The sequence below is a fragment of the Oncorhynchus masou genome, chromosome 6 (assembly GCF_036934945.1).
Source record: "Oncorhynchus masou masou isolate Uvic2021 chromosome 6, UVic_Omas_1.1, whole genome shotgun sequence".
Lineage (NCBI taxonomy): Eukaryota > Metazoa > Chordata > Actinopteri > Salmoniformes > Salmonidae > Oncorhynchus > Oncorhynchus masou.
In genome coordinates this window covers 57,646,655-57,662,815 of record NC_088217.1, presented here as the reverse complement: position 1 = coordinate 57,662,815, position 16,161 = coordinate 57,646,655, and the positions used below count along the sequence as shown (strand labels likewise).

Here is a 16,161-nt window from a genome sequence, read left to right as displayed (position 1 = left end):
TGCGAAAAAACGTGCCCCGTGCATTAACTCAATAATCATATTGATCAGAGGTAGCGGGTAACTATATTTCACTGATTTTATTAAGACCTCGATAATCAACGCACGGGTGTAAACCGCCATCCTTTTTTTCACAACAAAGAAACTCGAAGAGACGGGTGAAATGGATGGCTGAATGAACCCCTGATGCAGGGATTCAGAGACATATGTCTCCATAGCCTCCGTCTCCGCTTGCGACAGGGGATACACATGACTCTTGGGATATGCAGCGTCTACCAGGAGATCTATCGCACAATCCCCCCGTCGATGGGGTGGTAATTGAGTCGCCTTCTTTTTACAGAAGGCGAGAGCCAAATCGGCATAATAGGGGGGAATGCGCACGGTGGAGACCTGGCCTGGACTTTCCACCGTAGTAGCACCAACGGAAACCCCTAAACACCTACCTGAGCATTCTCGCGACCACCCCGTGAGAGCCCTCTGTGGCCAAGAAACAGTGGGGTTATGACAAACTAACCAGGGTAGGCCTAGCACCACAGAATACGCAGGAGAATCAATAAGGAAAAGACTAATCTTCTCCTTGTGACCCTCCCGCGTTATCATACACAAAGGTGCGGTTACCTCCCTGATAAACCCTGACCCTAATGGTCGACTATCTAAGGCATGAATAGGGAAAGGCATATCCACAGGAACAATAGGGATCCCTAAACTATGAGCTAGACTTTTATTAATGAAATGCCCAGCCGCACCTGAATCTACTAGCGCCTTATACTGGGAATGCAGTGAAAAATCAGGAAAAGAGACAGAGACAAACATTAGTGCAGCAGAGGGCTCTGGATGAGAATGGTGCCTACTCACCTGGGGTGACGACAGAATGCCCTGCCTGCCCTCTCTATTCCCAGAGGAACCAACCCGGCCCTGCGCACCATCCCTCCCAATTCCATAGGTTCGGGAGAGAGGGTGCGGGAGGATGGAACAACCAGACACCGATTTAGACGTCCACGAGTAGCCAGCATGTTGTCCAGCTTGATGGACATGTCCACCAGCTGGTCGAAGGTGAGGGTGGTGTCTCTACAGGTCAGCTCCCGACGGACGTCCTCGCGTAGACTACACCGGTAATGGTCGATCAGGGCCCTGTCGCTCCATCCAGTGCCGGCAGCCAAGGTCCTAAACTCCAACGCAAAATCCTGTGCACTCCTCGTCTCCTGCCTCAGATGATAGAGAAGCTCACCCGCTGCTTTGCCTTCAGGTGGGTGATCGAATACTATCCGGAATTGGCGGGTGAACTCCTCAAAATGGTCCAGCGCCGCATCCTCTCTACTACACACAGCGCTGGCCCATTCCAGGGCTTTCCCGGTGAGGCATGAGACGAGGGCGTAACTCTTCTCACGGGTCAGATGGTACTGGGGAGGCCGTGGCTAGATACAAGTTCAGTTTAAGGAGGAAACCCTGGCAGCCGGCAGTATCTCCGTTGTATCCCGTAGGTAGAGATAAATGGATCTTTGATTCCGGAGAGGAAAAAACGTTGACGGGAGATTCCGGTTGTGGTGGTGGTGGCGCTGGAGAAACTCCCTGTCTCTGACAAAGACATGAGGGGAAACAGAGGGTTATATACAATGAATGGGATTGAAAACAGGTGTGTGGGAAGACAAGACAAAACCAATGGAAAATGAAAAAAGGATCAATGATGGCTAGAAGACCGGTGACATCGAACGCCGAGCACCGCCCGAACAAGGAGAGGCAACGACTTCGGCAGATGAGGGATGCTTCTAAATCCACCAAATCTGTCAAATTTGGTTTGACAGAAAAGTAAAACAGCAACTCTAAATATCTACAAATTAACCTTAAACAGGAGTTGAAGAACGCTGTGACGTTTCTAACAGAACATTGGATGAAACAACAGCAAAACCAACAACATTGGACTAATTGGGGAAATAACCCCAGGGCACCCTCCTACTACTACCTACCATAAATCAATTTCTAAGAGGAGAAATTGGGCACAATATAAAAACACACATTGATGAAAAAATGAAACCATTTTTTTTGGTTGTGGTGATCTATACATTTGCAGGTAATGACAAAGCTAATAATTACACATCAGTTATATCCAGAGGAAACTGAACATTTTATATTTTGTTCAATCAGTCAGGTCTATGTTTTAGACAGTGCTAGAACATGGAGGAAAAAAGGTTCCCTTGGCGGCCATGTTGGAGAAACAACAACAGAAAAGTCACCAATAAAAAGTTTATTTGCAGAAAAGTAGGTCTAGTCAGTGGTGAAAAGAGGCAATCCATTGAAGAACATACTATACATTATATCTACCAATTCCTGTGATATTTTGCATTGCATCGTTTTTCAGTGTTGGTAGAGTTGGTTTCCTTAAGGGTGGGCTTAAAAATGAAATAATCACTTAACAATCTAGTGATAATGTTATTAACTGTTTGCCATTTATGCATTCAGTAAGCTTTATTTACATATACTCTAACACTTTGCACTAAGTTGTTCTTATATATGTGTAGTATAGCAGTAACAATACTAACATTATTAACATCTTGTTTTGCACATGGGCACCTGACTGTCTGAAAGTGGGGTGAAAACTCTTGGTGGTGCACCCAGACTATTTTTGCATTTTAAATGTTTTTTCTACACTGTTTTTCTTAACCCTTTAGACTTGTTCCAGTATACGGATGAAAATGGCAGATTTGGGCACTGATAAATGCCTAAATTGGAATGTAAAGGCTGTACAGTAACATGCTATACATCAAATAAAATGAAATTTGATTGGTCACATACACAGATTTAGCAGATGTTATTGCGGGTGTAGAGAAATGATTGTGTTCCTAGCTCCAACAGCGCAGTAGTATCTAACAATTCACAACAATACACACAAATCTAAGAGTAAAATAATGTAATTAAGAATAATATAAATATTAGATTGAGCAATGTCAGAGTAGCAATGACTAAAATACAGTAGAATAGAATACAGTATATACATATGAGATGAGCAGAGCAGTATGTTATTAAAATTATTATTAAAGTGACTAGTGTTCCATTATCAAGTGGCCATTGATTCCAAGTATATAGGGCAGCAGCCTCTAAGGTGCACGGTTGCGTAAGGTGGAAGCCGGTTAGTGATGGCTAGTTAACAATCTGATAGCCTTGAGATGGAAGCTGTTTTTCAGTCTCTTTCAGTCGCCAAATTTCTTCAGCCTCCTGAGGTTGAAGAGTCGCTGTTGTGTGGGTGGACCATTTCAGATCGTCAGTGATGTGTACGCCGAGGAACTTGAAGCTTTCCACCTTCTCCACTGCAGTCCTGTCGATGTGGACAGGGGCGTGTTCCCTCTGCTGTTTCCTGAAGTCCATGATCAGCTTCTTTGTTTAGTTGACATTGAGTGAGATGTTATTTTCCTGGCACCACTCTCCCAGGGCCCTCACCTCCTCCCTGTAGGCTGTCTCGTCATTGTTGGTAATCAGGCCTACTGCTGTTGTGTTGTCGGCAAACTTGATGACTGAGTTGGAGGCGTGTGTGGCCACGCAGTCATGGGTGAACAGGGAGTACAGGAGGGGGTTGAGCACGCACCCTTCTGGAGTCCCTGTGTTGAGGATCAGCGAAGTGGAGGTGTTGTTTCCTACCTTCATCACCTGGGGGCGGCCCATCAGGAAGTCCAGGACTCAGTTGTACAGGGCTGATTAAGACCCAGGGCCTGAGCTTAATGATGTGCTTGGAGGGTACTATGGTCTTGACTGCTGAGCTATAGTCAATGCACAGCATTCTTACATACTGTAGGTATTCATCTTGTCCAGATGGGATAAGGCAGTGTGCAGTGCGATGGCGATTGCATCGACTGTGGATCTATTGGGGCGGTATGCAAATTGAAATGGGTCTAGGGTGTCAGGTAAGGTAGAGGTGATATGATAGAGGTGATATGAACCTTAACTAGCCTCTCAAAGCACTTCATGATGACAGAAGTGAGTGCTACGGGGCAATAGTAATTTAGATCAGTTATCTTTGCTTTCTTGGGTACAGGAACAATGGTGGACATTTTGAAGCGTGGACAGCAGACTGGGATAGGTAGAGATTGAATTTGTCCGTAAACACTCCAGCCAGCTGGTCTGTGCATGCTCTGAGGACGCCGCAAGGGTGCCGTCTGGGCTGGCAACTTTGCAAGGGTTAACACGCTTAAATGTCGGCCACGGAGAAGGAAAGCCCACAGTTCTTGGTAGCGGGCCACGTTGTTGGCACTGTGTTACCCTCAAAGCGGGCAAAGAAGGTGTTTAGCTTGTCCGCAAGACATCGGTGTCCGCGACATGGCTGGTTTTCCCTTTGTGGTCCGTGATTGTCTGTAGATCCTTGTGTCTGAGCCATTGAATTGCGACTCCACTTTGTCTCTGTACTGACGTTTTGCCTGTTTGATTGCCTTACGAAGGGAATAACTACAGTGTTTGTATTCAGCCATATTCCCAGTTACCTTGTCATGGTTAAGAGCTCTGGCTCTGCGATTCACAACACTGTATGGGTTTTGATTGACAGCCATTCTGAACTTGAACATGACAAGAAGTTGCCCCCATCCCTCCCACTATTTCAGCAATTTCTGCAAATTTTTATTGTCTCAGTGAGGGAAATGCCGTAAATTAAGAGGACTCCATGTATTTTGAAAGATGAGACATTGAGAATTATAGTAAATACTGCTTTGATGACATACAAACAAGCCAAAAACCTGTGAGTCGAGATGTGCACTTCACATTTCCATATCATAAAACTCAGGTAATTTACAGTGTCAACATTTATGATCACTATTATGGAGAGAATTTGCCATGGCAAAATGGGAGGAATAATATTGTTTTACCCAAAATGGATTTGAATTAGAATGTTGTACATGGTAGGTTCAGAAAAAAACATTTTTAAATTGTACATTAAGTTGTCACAAATAATGCAGTCACAATAATGCAGTACAGTTACAAATGTGACTTTGATAGATCTTTTAACAATTTTCTTTCTAAATAAGGCAGTGTAACATGTGAGGGCATTGAAAAAGAACTGTCAACTTGAAAATGGAAACTGGAGTTTTGCATTTAAATTTGGTAATTGATTATGTTCACATAAAATATTGCAAACATATTATACTATATAAATATCCAGAACTTGCGGCCCTGAATCTGCAATAGAAATAATAAAATGTTGCTCCGGTAATATGGGTCATATTTGAACAGTTTGGGCTAGAGCTGGGTTCTCCAACCTTTTCTTTCATAAAAGCTACTTCATACTAAAACATGTTTCCGCAAGCTAATCATATACAGCTTGCATATTTTGTTATTGTGTAGGCCAAATTTGATGACTAAAAACAAAGAACATTCATAACTTAATTGCATTTTGGTTCTTAAAACCACACATTGTCTTTACAAAAAAATCATTCTACTGTAGCCACATTGAGAATCTTGGCTTTTTAAGATGAGAGAACAAACTGGTTTGAACAGTCCCTGCAGGACAAGGCTACTATCAATTATTTTCCAATTTTTGTTAAATTGTCGTTCTGTTTAATAGTGGCCAATAACCACCACCAGAAACATCATAATCATGAAAATCATTAAAATAATCATTAGTAGATGTCAAAAAGGTAGAATGATGTTAAATACCTGTAAACAACTTGGGAGGAAAATTATTTATCTGATTTAATTATGTAATATTAGGCCTAATATCACTATCTACTTGCAAGCTACTCATTGACAGCCTGCGAGCTACCGGACAGGCAGTTTTCTGCTCAGGTGCAACCTTTGGTAGGCTGAAGGATGGCTACTCAGAGTCAGAGTTTGCACTACAGTGAAGTCTAATCAGACATGCCCACGCTCATCATGGTTCTAACAGGCAGAGTGAAACGATACAATGAATTTGCTGGTGGTGCACGCAGCTCAAATTATATGTAACAGCACCTTTGGACCAACACCATCAATAAAAATGTAACAACAAAAATGTATAAACCATTTTATTTTGAATGTGCCTTTTGATTTTAAACACCAGTGGTGCAACTAGAGCTTTTTTTAACCAGTCAAGTCAGTTAAAGAACAAATTCTTATTTACAATGACGGCCTAGAAATAGTGGGTTAAATGCCTTGTTCATGGGCAGAACGGCAGATTTTTACCTTGTCATCTCGGGGATTCGGTCTAGCAACCTTTTGGTTACTGGCTCAACGTTCTAATCACTAGGCTACCTGCCACCCCTTTCTAACTAAACTAAAACAGTGGCACACAGGAGGGAAGCAAAACTTTCCAGTGCTCAAAACCATTAATCTTGAGTCCATTGGGGGAGGGGGTGAAAAATGGAATCTGTTCATTTTTATATCATATATAAAATTGTCATATCTATAGTATTACATTACATTACAAATCATATATAAAATCATGTATAAAATTGTCATATCTATAGTATTACATTACATTACAAAACATTACAAATATAAAAAAATGACAGATTTCCCAATGGAATATGATAATCTGCAAAACAATACATTTGCACCCTTATTTTGAAAGTGGAAGTGCAGCTGCTCCATTGGCTCCATTGCTCAGGCGCCTCTGGTTATGCAGCAGATGGCTAAGTGCATCACTACTGCCTTCATGACACCTAGAATTACTGCTGCGGTAACAGAAATGCCTTGGCTTTTCGTGGTCAGTGAGATTGGTGGTGCTTCTTGGGCATGTTATGTTACGGTGCGAAAGGTTGTGAGTTCATGCCCTGGTGCACTTGACTCAAATCGCACAGTCGGGTTTCATCTGACTGTTGGGGTTGCTGCTAGATGAGGCCAAAGTGTGGTGGATGGCTAAGTGCATCACTACTGCCATCCTGAGACCTAGAAGTACTGTCATCCAGATTCAGAAATGCATGGTATTTTCTGGGTCAGTTTACAGTTATCTCCATGTTCAATTCATAGCCTCGTGGCATGAATGAATAACCTCTCTATTGGGTCCTCAGCTCAACCAATGCCTCAAAGGTCAAGTATCTATTACCTTTCCCAAGGTCAGTGTCTCAGCTGTGTTCATAGGGTCCCATAATGGACTATATGTAAGAAATGTGTATTCAGATCCAACCCACCGCACAACCTTCTCCCAATGTATTTAAAGTATCAACTTTTACTTCAGATGTTTGTGTTTACCACTCATATTGACGCACTACTGAGGATCTATATGCCAAGCTCTATATGCCATGAGGAACTGAGATCTATTGAAAAAAAATCTCAGAACTTCCTATGCTTGTTACCACTCACTCAATGTCAAGCCTGGTTAGATGCTGCCTCTCAAAATATTATTGAGACTGAGAGAGAGAGAGAAATAGAGAGAACGATAGAGAGTGAAATAGACACTGTCTCGAGAAATGTAGTTCCCATACCTATGCACTTGCAGTCTGCATTGTATTAAACATTAATTAATGTTGTCAAGTTGTCATGTGTGTGTAGGGGGTAAATATCCCTTAGCCCCTAATGGATTTTGAATGAACAAAATATGTGTATCTGAAGTTACTCAGTGCTAATGTGACTTTTTTAGGCGTTATCAAGTGTATAATCCTTCCACGATTTATATAATCTGTCACTATGTATGAGATTTCATCCTAGAGCAATCCTCTAAAAATGGCAAATCCATATTTGATTTACACAAACATGAGATAGATGAGATGAAGTAACCCTGTTAGCAATCTATTGATGTTCTCTTGTTAGCCATGTGAAACCCATTCATGCAGCTTGCCTGCATCAACCCCTCCACCTCCTCCTCCTTTCCTTGCTTGCTTTGTTCCAGCTAATACAATGCTGTGGATATGCACAAACATGTGTTCTATGAAAGCAAGGTCTGTACAGAACAAGCACTGATCTGACCTTTAAGCAAATGTGTGCTACAGCTACACCTCCCCATTCGGAGCTAGCCTATAACAGGAGCTGTGGAACATTCAGATATAAATATATGATGTAGAACAAACATGCCTCTCTTACATGTAGAATGAGGAATCATGTTGGCCCTATTCATGACATTTCTATCTGCAATGTTCCATGTTAGCCTACTGAATGTGGCCCAGGACTGTGTGACAGACCTAAATCATATGTTTCTCTTGGTCGTCTATTAGGATGGCTGCTTGTTTTGTTTTAGGCATTTACATAACATGCTCTTATCGGCTTTGCAAAATGGGACTACTTAGGGCTTAACACAATGAGCCCATCCCAAACCCATTGGCCTTACTGCAGCATTGTTATTAGGACATCTGTATCCTCCACATCAATGTCAAGTTTCATTTCTAGTGTATTATGGGATGTTATTACTCGTGGTGTTTGATTTAGATGCCATTGACCAGAATGACGATATCAAGTCAGACAAGACAACAAAATAGAGTTGCACAGGTTGGCAAATTGTAATATTGTGTATGGATGAGTTCCAAACAAAGGATCAGAGTCTGTTTCATCAGAGACATCTGAAACCCTGTGTATATCCTTCATCAGATGTAGGATTGCATATTATGTTCTGTGACTTTCAAACTTCATGACCTGGGTCATCTGATCAAACCATCTAACACAGAAGACACCCCAGAGGCAGAGTGGTCTACAGCAACACCCTTATCTCTGGCAGACCATTCCTTGAAATCATTAGGGATTGATGAGTTACAGGCACCACCAATCCGTCACCTGCTTAATGGTTCATTAATGGAAGAGTGAGTAATGGAGTGCTAAATGATGGCCCAATCAATGATCAGAATTAAAAAGAGCATTGACGACTGGGGTTTGGGATCGATAACAGGTGATAGGAATGGTGATAGGAATGGTACATTTAATTATATTAAAACATTAGAAAATATCCATTTCACAAGCCATTCTCTGTGAGGGGAAAAGCAGATACAGATGTTGATAGAGATAGTGATGAAACATGTTGTTTCTGATGCATGAGTTTTTGAAGATAAGAAATACAATGTTCAGTTTCGTGAACTTAAAAAACTAGAATGTATTTCATCAATCAATGGGATTTTCACACCACAGGCATTTACAAGGCCTGTGCCTGATTTGTAGTGTCGTTTGTTCAAGGATGCCAAGGAAAGCCCCAAATATCCCCAAATATTTGACAAATAAAAAATAAAGATGATAAAATAATGTATATATTTTATATGTTTTTATTAGGATCCTCATTAGTGACTGCTAGTTTTACTGGGATCTAACACATAACGAAAAATACATTGCAGACAAAAGACTGTTTGGATAAATTTCCTTCAATTCACAAGTGCCTGAATCATATATTGTGCCTCTGGCCTGAGACGATATGTTCAATATGTAGCCTACCTAGGCTCATGTAAACTAGCTAGCTAACCTAGCTGGTTCATTGTTTCCCATGCGACGAAGTTAGGCTGGCAAGCATTTAAGCTAGGTAGCCTATGACAACAAAAACTAAAAGTGTACTTTATTATAGAGCCATAGACCGTTTTGCCAACCTGAAAGTGAGGAGGATGGCATTGGCGTTCAACTAGTCTACAACTAGTCCACACACACACACCCACACACACACACACACACACACACACACGAAAACATTAAGTTGCTTGACCATGCGATATTTGCTTTGTGGACTTCACCTGACAGATGTTGCTCTCCGGTTTTGTAATGAAACACAAAACCGCCACTATGTGACTGTTGTCTTTTTGTTGTCTTGGCCTTATTGTATATCATGGTGGCGTATGAACAAATGGGTTAAAGAGCAAAAATCGCAATTATCACAACATAGGCTTGGCTTGGCTTCAGCAGTGATTTTACCCATGCTACTGCTATCTTGTGAACCATTTAATAAGCAAAATTATCAGCAGGTGCTTTAAAAATACCCCTTCTCTCCCTTTCCCTGTTTCAAATGTATGTGCTAAATGAATTCAGCCAACTTAATCAATGTGCTCTATTTCGTTTATATCCCCACACTAGGGACCTCTGTAATGAGACCTACTTGTACATGTGCTACATTAGACTGGACACCAAAGTTATCAATCTGGTTCACATTGATGGGAAGGTATGTGTGTCATACGGTCCCGATTCTTGTCTTCATATGCAAGCATTGTAGATTGGTGGTTTCCTAGAGTAAAGACAAAGTCTCTTTTCACGTAAAAAAAAGCAGATGCTTGAAAACAAACCTATGTTGAAATGACAAAACAAGGTTATCAGCTGAAAATGCATTGCTTTCTGAGTCTGTTTTTTAGTGTACATTTGTTACAGAGAATTGAAATGTATTTAAATACTGTATAGATTATCAATTTGTTATATTGCTGCTATACTAAACAAAAATATAAACACAACATGTAAAGTCCCATGTTTCATGAGCTGAAAAAGATCCCAGGAATTTCTCTCAAATTATGTGCACAAATTTGTTTATATTCCTGTTAGTGAGCATTTCTCCTTTGCCAAGATAATCCATCATCCTGACAGGTGTGGCATATCAAGAAGCTGATTATACAGCATGATCACTACAGAGGTGCACCTTGTGCTGGAGACCATAAAAGGCCACTCTAATATGTGCGGTTTTGTCACAAAACACAATGCCACAGATATTTAAACTTTTAAGGGAGTGTGCAATTGACATGCGGATTGCAGGACTTTCCAACAGAGCTGTTGCCAGATAATTTAATGTTCATAGACTAGAGCACATGTACCAATAATACTTTTTATGATGAGAAATCAATGAGCCTGTGTATTTTCCTTCAGTTTATAGCACTATTTTAATGGCAAGTCATTTATTATACTATTTGCAACAGAACAGGTCTCTGTATTCAGTGTTTATTGAATGTTTATTGTCCCTTTCTATGGTATATGAATTCTTATTCCATTTGTACTGTACATCTGTCTCAACCTTGCAAGAACCATTATAGTCCTACCTGCTGTGCATAATATTGTTCAGCTGGATCTTGCTGGAAAGGTGAAATAGTGTTACACTCTAAGAGAGTATAAGTAAGACATAATGATCCTTCTCTAAAATTTTAACAGGGTTAAAACATTTTCAAAGCCACGGGACACACTTCCAGAATGTCTTTGGTGTGGTTTCCCTTAGCAACAACATCCTTTTCATACTTCTTGTGGCAGAATGTCCTTTTTCAGACATAGCTTTAGAGAAGTTGTTAGGACAGCATGCTGCTCATTGCTTTTATATAATACACTCGGGTTGATATGGTTTCAGACAGCATGTACAGGTAGTATATGAAATGTGTCTAAGATTCAGGATTTGAATGCTGAACATGATTTTATTCCCATTCTTAATGAGTGGAATTCGGTTACCTGCAGACAGGATGCATATCAATGCACAATTATTTGAAACCAGTCTTTGAGTAACCCCAATATGCCTATGTTTAATTTCCCAGTGAACAGCATGAAAATAGCAATGTTCTGGGTCACATCTGAGCAATATTAAAAACCTAATCCCTGACACCCCCTACTGGAGTTGCTATGTAAAACTGGGCCATGTACAGATATCACAGTTATTTTACACGCACCAAATGATCAAATCTCAATAGTATGATTATTGCACGGAAGACTATGGACACTAAGGTGTCTATAGTGTTCAGTACTGTACTGCATGGTTGTGAGACAATGGCACAGTACAAAGTTAACATAGACTAGGATGACCTGCAACTGATACTGCACTCTGTCTGCTCCACCAGGCTGTAAAAAGGGGATATTTTCCTGTCCTTAATAATAGATTGACAATGTCAAATACATTTTATTAAGCCTGTTGGAGCACTCTATCAAAAAGTGTCTCTTGCTTAGAATGAGAAATGTTATGTAGGCGAGGCTACTACTGTGAACATCTTGTATTTACTGAGAATTAGAAATAGAAAAAAACTACCTTTGTCTCTATAACTAAAACTACCTTTGTCTGTATAACCTTGTACTTTGCACAAGGACAAGGTAGCCAATTTATTATTACCTTGACATTATGAACCGGTAAGGTTCCTCTTAATTCATTGTTATGCGTTGATGGACAGGAATAACTATGAATTGTTACTGTAAATAATGTGGCTGTGTGGTTGGCACTTGTTGTACAACAGTTCTGGCATTCTGTAGATTTCCAAATTAAAGTTTTGCACTGTTGTTCATAGACTCAACAGCTCAATTTGGAAAAATTCTCCCTCTGAGTTAAGAAATACTGCATTTTGAAAAATCAAAGCCCTGTTTTTAAATGTTGCTAGTGTGTTTGCAGTTGGAGGCTAAATCAAGGAAGTGATTCATGAGCTAGTATGTGGAGCAAACATTATCCTATTATTGATATAGCCTAGTATAATATTCTTTTGTTTTAGATTTTGGAAAAGGAGGTTTTTGTGGAGATTTGAATGTAACATTGACACTTTGATGCAGGCTAAATCCTTACATAATAAACAAGATCATATGTGAAACGGACAGATGCACATAATGAACCTCAAATGACCCAATGGCACAACCCATCGACCCTTGCCACATTGGCACTAACTGGTTACATCTATGTTGTTTTAATGTAATTTGTCAACACCTTGTGATGTGGAATCTACGTGAAAAAGACATTGGATTTTTAATATTAACTATTGTTTTGAGGGTGGAATTTCCATTATGGTAACCAATTTTAAACATAAACAAACCTTGTATAAAATATGTTGAATTTGTACCTTTGAAACAACAGCTCTTCAACATAATATCCATAATATCCACTATAAGCAAGAAAACAATAGGCTGGGCTGCACCTTCTACTGGAGAGTTGATCTGTCTACAGCTATCCCCTTGGTCTCCCATCCAGGGTTTTAACCAAGCCCAGCACTGCTTAGCTTTAATATTTATAACTGACTATTACCAATGTGCAATCCTGAGATTGATTGTTGAGAGATCTCCATTTAATAGATTTACCATTGCTATTGAAGTAATTCCAAAGGTTAGATTTAACAGAGCAAATTAAATGTAACCATACTTTATCAATCATATATCATCAATATTGCTATTTAGGCCTATATAGCATTTGGGAAGTCATCAATAGCTGTTGTTTAAATTCCAGGATTCAACTAAAAATAGACAACAGACAACAGACTTTCAGCATGCTTATAGGGAAAGACATTCAACAAGCACAGCACTTACACAAATTACTGATGATTAGCTAAGAGAAATTTATGATAAAAATATAGTGGGAGATGTTTTGTTCGACTTCAGTGTGGGTTTTGACATTATCGTTCATAGTCTGCTGCTGGAAAAACACATGTGTTATGGCTTTACACCCCCTGCTATATTGTGGATAAAGAGAGGTTGTTCTTTATAGAAGTCTCTCCAACATAATAAACAATTAATTTCAATCTTTACTAATGACGCACCACTAACTTTGAGGACAGCCAGTATGCAGTATACTATGTATGCAGATGACTCAACACTAAATCTTGTAATAAATAATATGAAATTTGAGCAAGTTGAGATGACTAAACTGCTTGGAGTAACCCTGGATTGTAAACTATCATAGTCAAAACATGTTGATACAACAGTAGCTAAGATGGGGAGAAGTTTGTCCATAATGTAGCGCTACTCTGCCTTTTTACAACACTATCAACAAGGCAGGTCCTACAGGCCCTAGTTTTGTCACACCTGAACTACTGTTCAGTCGTGTGGTCAGGTGCCACAAAGAGTCAACGTGGAAAATTACAATTGGCTCAGAACAAGACAGCACGGCTGGCCCTTAAATGTACACAGAGAGCTAACATTAATAATGTGCATGTAAATCTCTCATGGCTCAAAGTGGAGAAGAGATTGACTTCATAGCTACTTGTTTTTGTAAGAAGTGTTGACATGCTGAATGTACCGAGGTGTCTGTTTAAACTACTAGCACACAGCTCAGACACCCATGCATACCCCACAAGACATGCGTAACCAACTGAGTGTCACCAACAACACCACGTATGGTCTCAAGTTTGACGGTTGACAGCCCGCAGAACTTGTATCTAGCGTTGGATGTAATCCATATCCTGGCCATCTGATTGTTGAACTTTACGGAAGCCCATTTTCACTAGAGTAGCTATTTCCCAATCAATATGTGCATTGCAAATCAAGCCGGGTGGGCGGGGTTTGCTCCATTTCAACCATTGGTCCTCCTAAGGAAAGCTCTGCGGCCATGCAAATCGAAATCTCAGTCTTTTCTCAGAAAACACGGTGCCACCACATATTAATAGGCAAAAGGGAGCATAAATTGATGACATAATTGTAATCCAAACCAAACCCTCGGGTAATTCAGTTACCAAAATCTGTTTTGGACGAGACTGACTTTATGAACAAAATTATCCTATTTACACTTTGTAGTACATTTTTACACTATAATGAATGTTTCTGACTCATGTCAATGCCACATTGGCTGTTTAAAACCAGAGAGATTGGTTCCAAGGGGCAGTTGACCTTTAAGAAACAAACACATTCCTTAACAATGAGGTCCTTCATTAATAGCTTGAACTGCCCTAGATGCACCAGAGTATCAAGGTGCAGAGAGCTCTGCAGATCATTCCATTTACGGGGCGCCAAAAATGGAATGCAGATTTACTTCATTCTCTAGAGATCAACGGGACCTCTAGAGTTAGCCAGTGAAGTGTTACCTCTGTTTACCAAACATGTCTATTCCCTGTGTGAATTGTAGATGCTGAGGGTAGAAGGCTAAAGGGGATCCAAAGGAGCACTGAGACGGGACTGGCTGTAGAGATGCCCAGCCGCACTGTACGCCAAGCCAGCCACGAGTCCATTGAAGACAGCATGAACAGCTACGGCTCAGAGGGCAAGTGAGTACAGCAACATAACCAGCACCATTAGCACTTGGGGCGCCCACTGATTCACAGTGGTTCTGTGTGGATCAGTTGGTATGCATGTGGCGCTAACAAAGCCAAGCTTGTGGGTCCACTCCAGCGCGAATCACATAAACATACTAAATGTGTATGCATTTACTGTACTGTACGTCCCTCTAGATAAAACCATCTGCTAAGTGAGGTGAAGTATAGTATAGTGAAGTATATTGTTACTAGTGGCACCCGCCCTTACGGGCGGTAAATCATTGGTAATTAATCATTTGATTCAATGCAATTCCCCCCTCCTCAAATATATGTTTATCTGTTCAGCTTTTTGGTGTCTGGATATGCCGCTGATGCGCTCATCTCTCATCTCTCATCTTGAAAAAACTCCCATAAATCCTGTGGAATCATGGCACTGGCTTTCACTTGGAAATGCAATGTGTCAAACTTCCCTCTCCCCAGTGTGGGCTGACTAATCTACTAGCTCACGTTTGATGTCTATATTTTGAACCTTGCTTTATTAGTAGGGATTAGAGGATAAAACAGAGCAGCTATAGGCCATGAAATGCAGTTGATGATTTGGGAGTGGACACATTATACCTCCAACACCTGCGATAGTTTGATCATTTTATCAAAAGTATTAAGATGCATCCATTATGATGCATTTAAATACAGCTCATAATGGAATAGAAGCAGATAAGACTTTGGGAAATCATTCTACAGTTTCCAAATTGGCTGAGAAAGGCCTTCTAATATAAACATTATATCATTAATGAACGAGGAGAATAGCATTGTCTTCCGACAGGTTGCGTCACTCCTCATGAGCGCCACCACTCATCCCTCAACCGACCTGTCTTGTTGGTTGTGGAACTCACATCACAATTTTAATATTCCTAAGCATCCAACATTCAAAATTGAAAAACATAGCTCCTAATTAGAGTGTAGGCCAATTTGGAAACTGTAGGCCAATTTGGAAACACTTTTTTGGTTACTACATGATTCCATATGTGTTATTTCATAGTTTGGTATCTACACAATTACAAAATAGTAAAAATAAAGAAAAACCCTTGAATGAATAGGTGTATCCCAATGTATTTTTTTAAAAATATATATATATATACACACACCACACAGAACATTACCCGTTTTACTATTCTTTACTCCTTATTCTTTTTTTGAGAAATGTCTTAATATCGTGCATTTTTATTATAAATGTGTATTGCACCATTATGAGCTGTTATTTCATTACTTCTTTTTTTGGAAGGGGGTTGGGAGTATTTTTTTCTTGGTTTTCCTTGTATACTTATTTTTTTAGAATTGTTTATTTAATTAGAGATGTTGTATTTTATCATTTGACTTTTGAATACTTGTTTTTAGTTTTTGACAAAAAAAGCATTAA

General features: G+C 40.1%; 1 protein-coding gene across 2 annotated transcripts in view; it reads left to right on the top strand.

The window, feature by feature from the left end:
• Positions 1–16,161, top strand: part of rims4 (regulating synaptic membrane exocytosis 4) — a 51,699-nt gene that overhangs the window by 5,318 nt on the left and 30,220 nt on the right. For both annotated transcript variants that reach the window (XM_064969234.1, XM_064969233.1), the window contains exon 2: positions 14,618–14,756. In XM_064969234.1, coding sequence (XP_064825306.1) covers positions 14,618–14,756 — 139 coding nt within the window. The remainder of the gene's footprint in view (positions 1–14,617; positions 14,757–16,161) is intronic.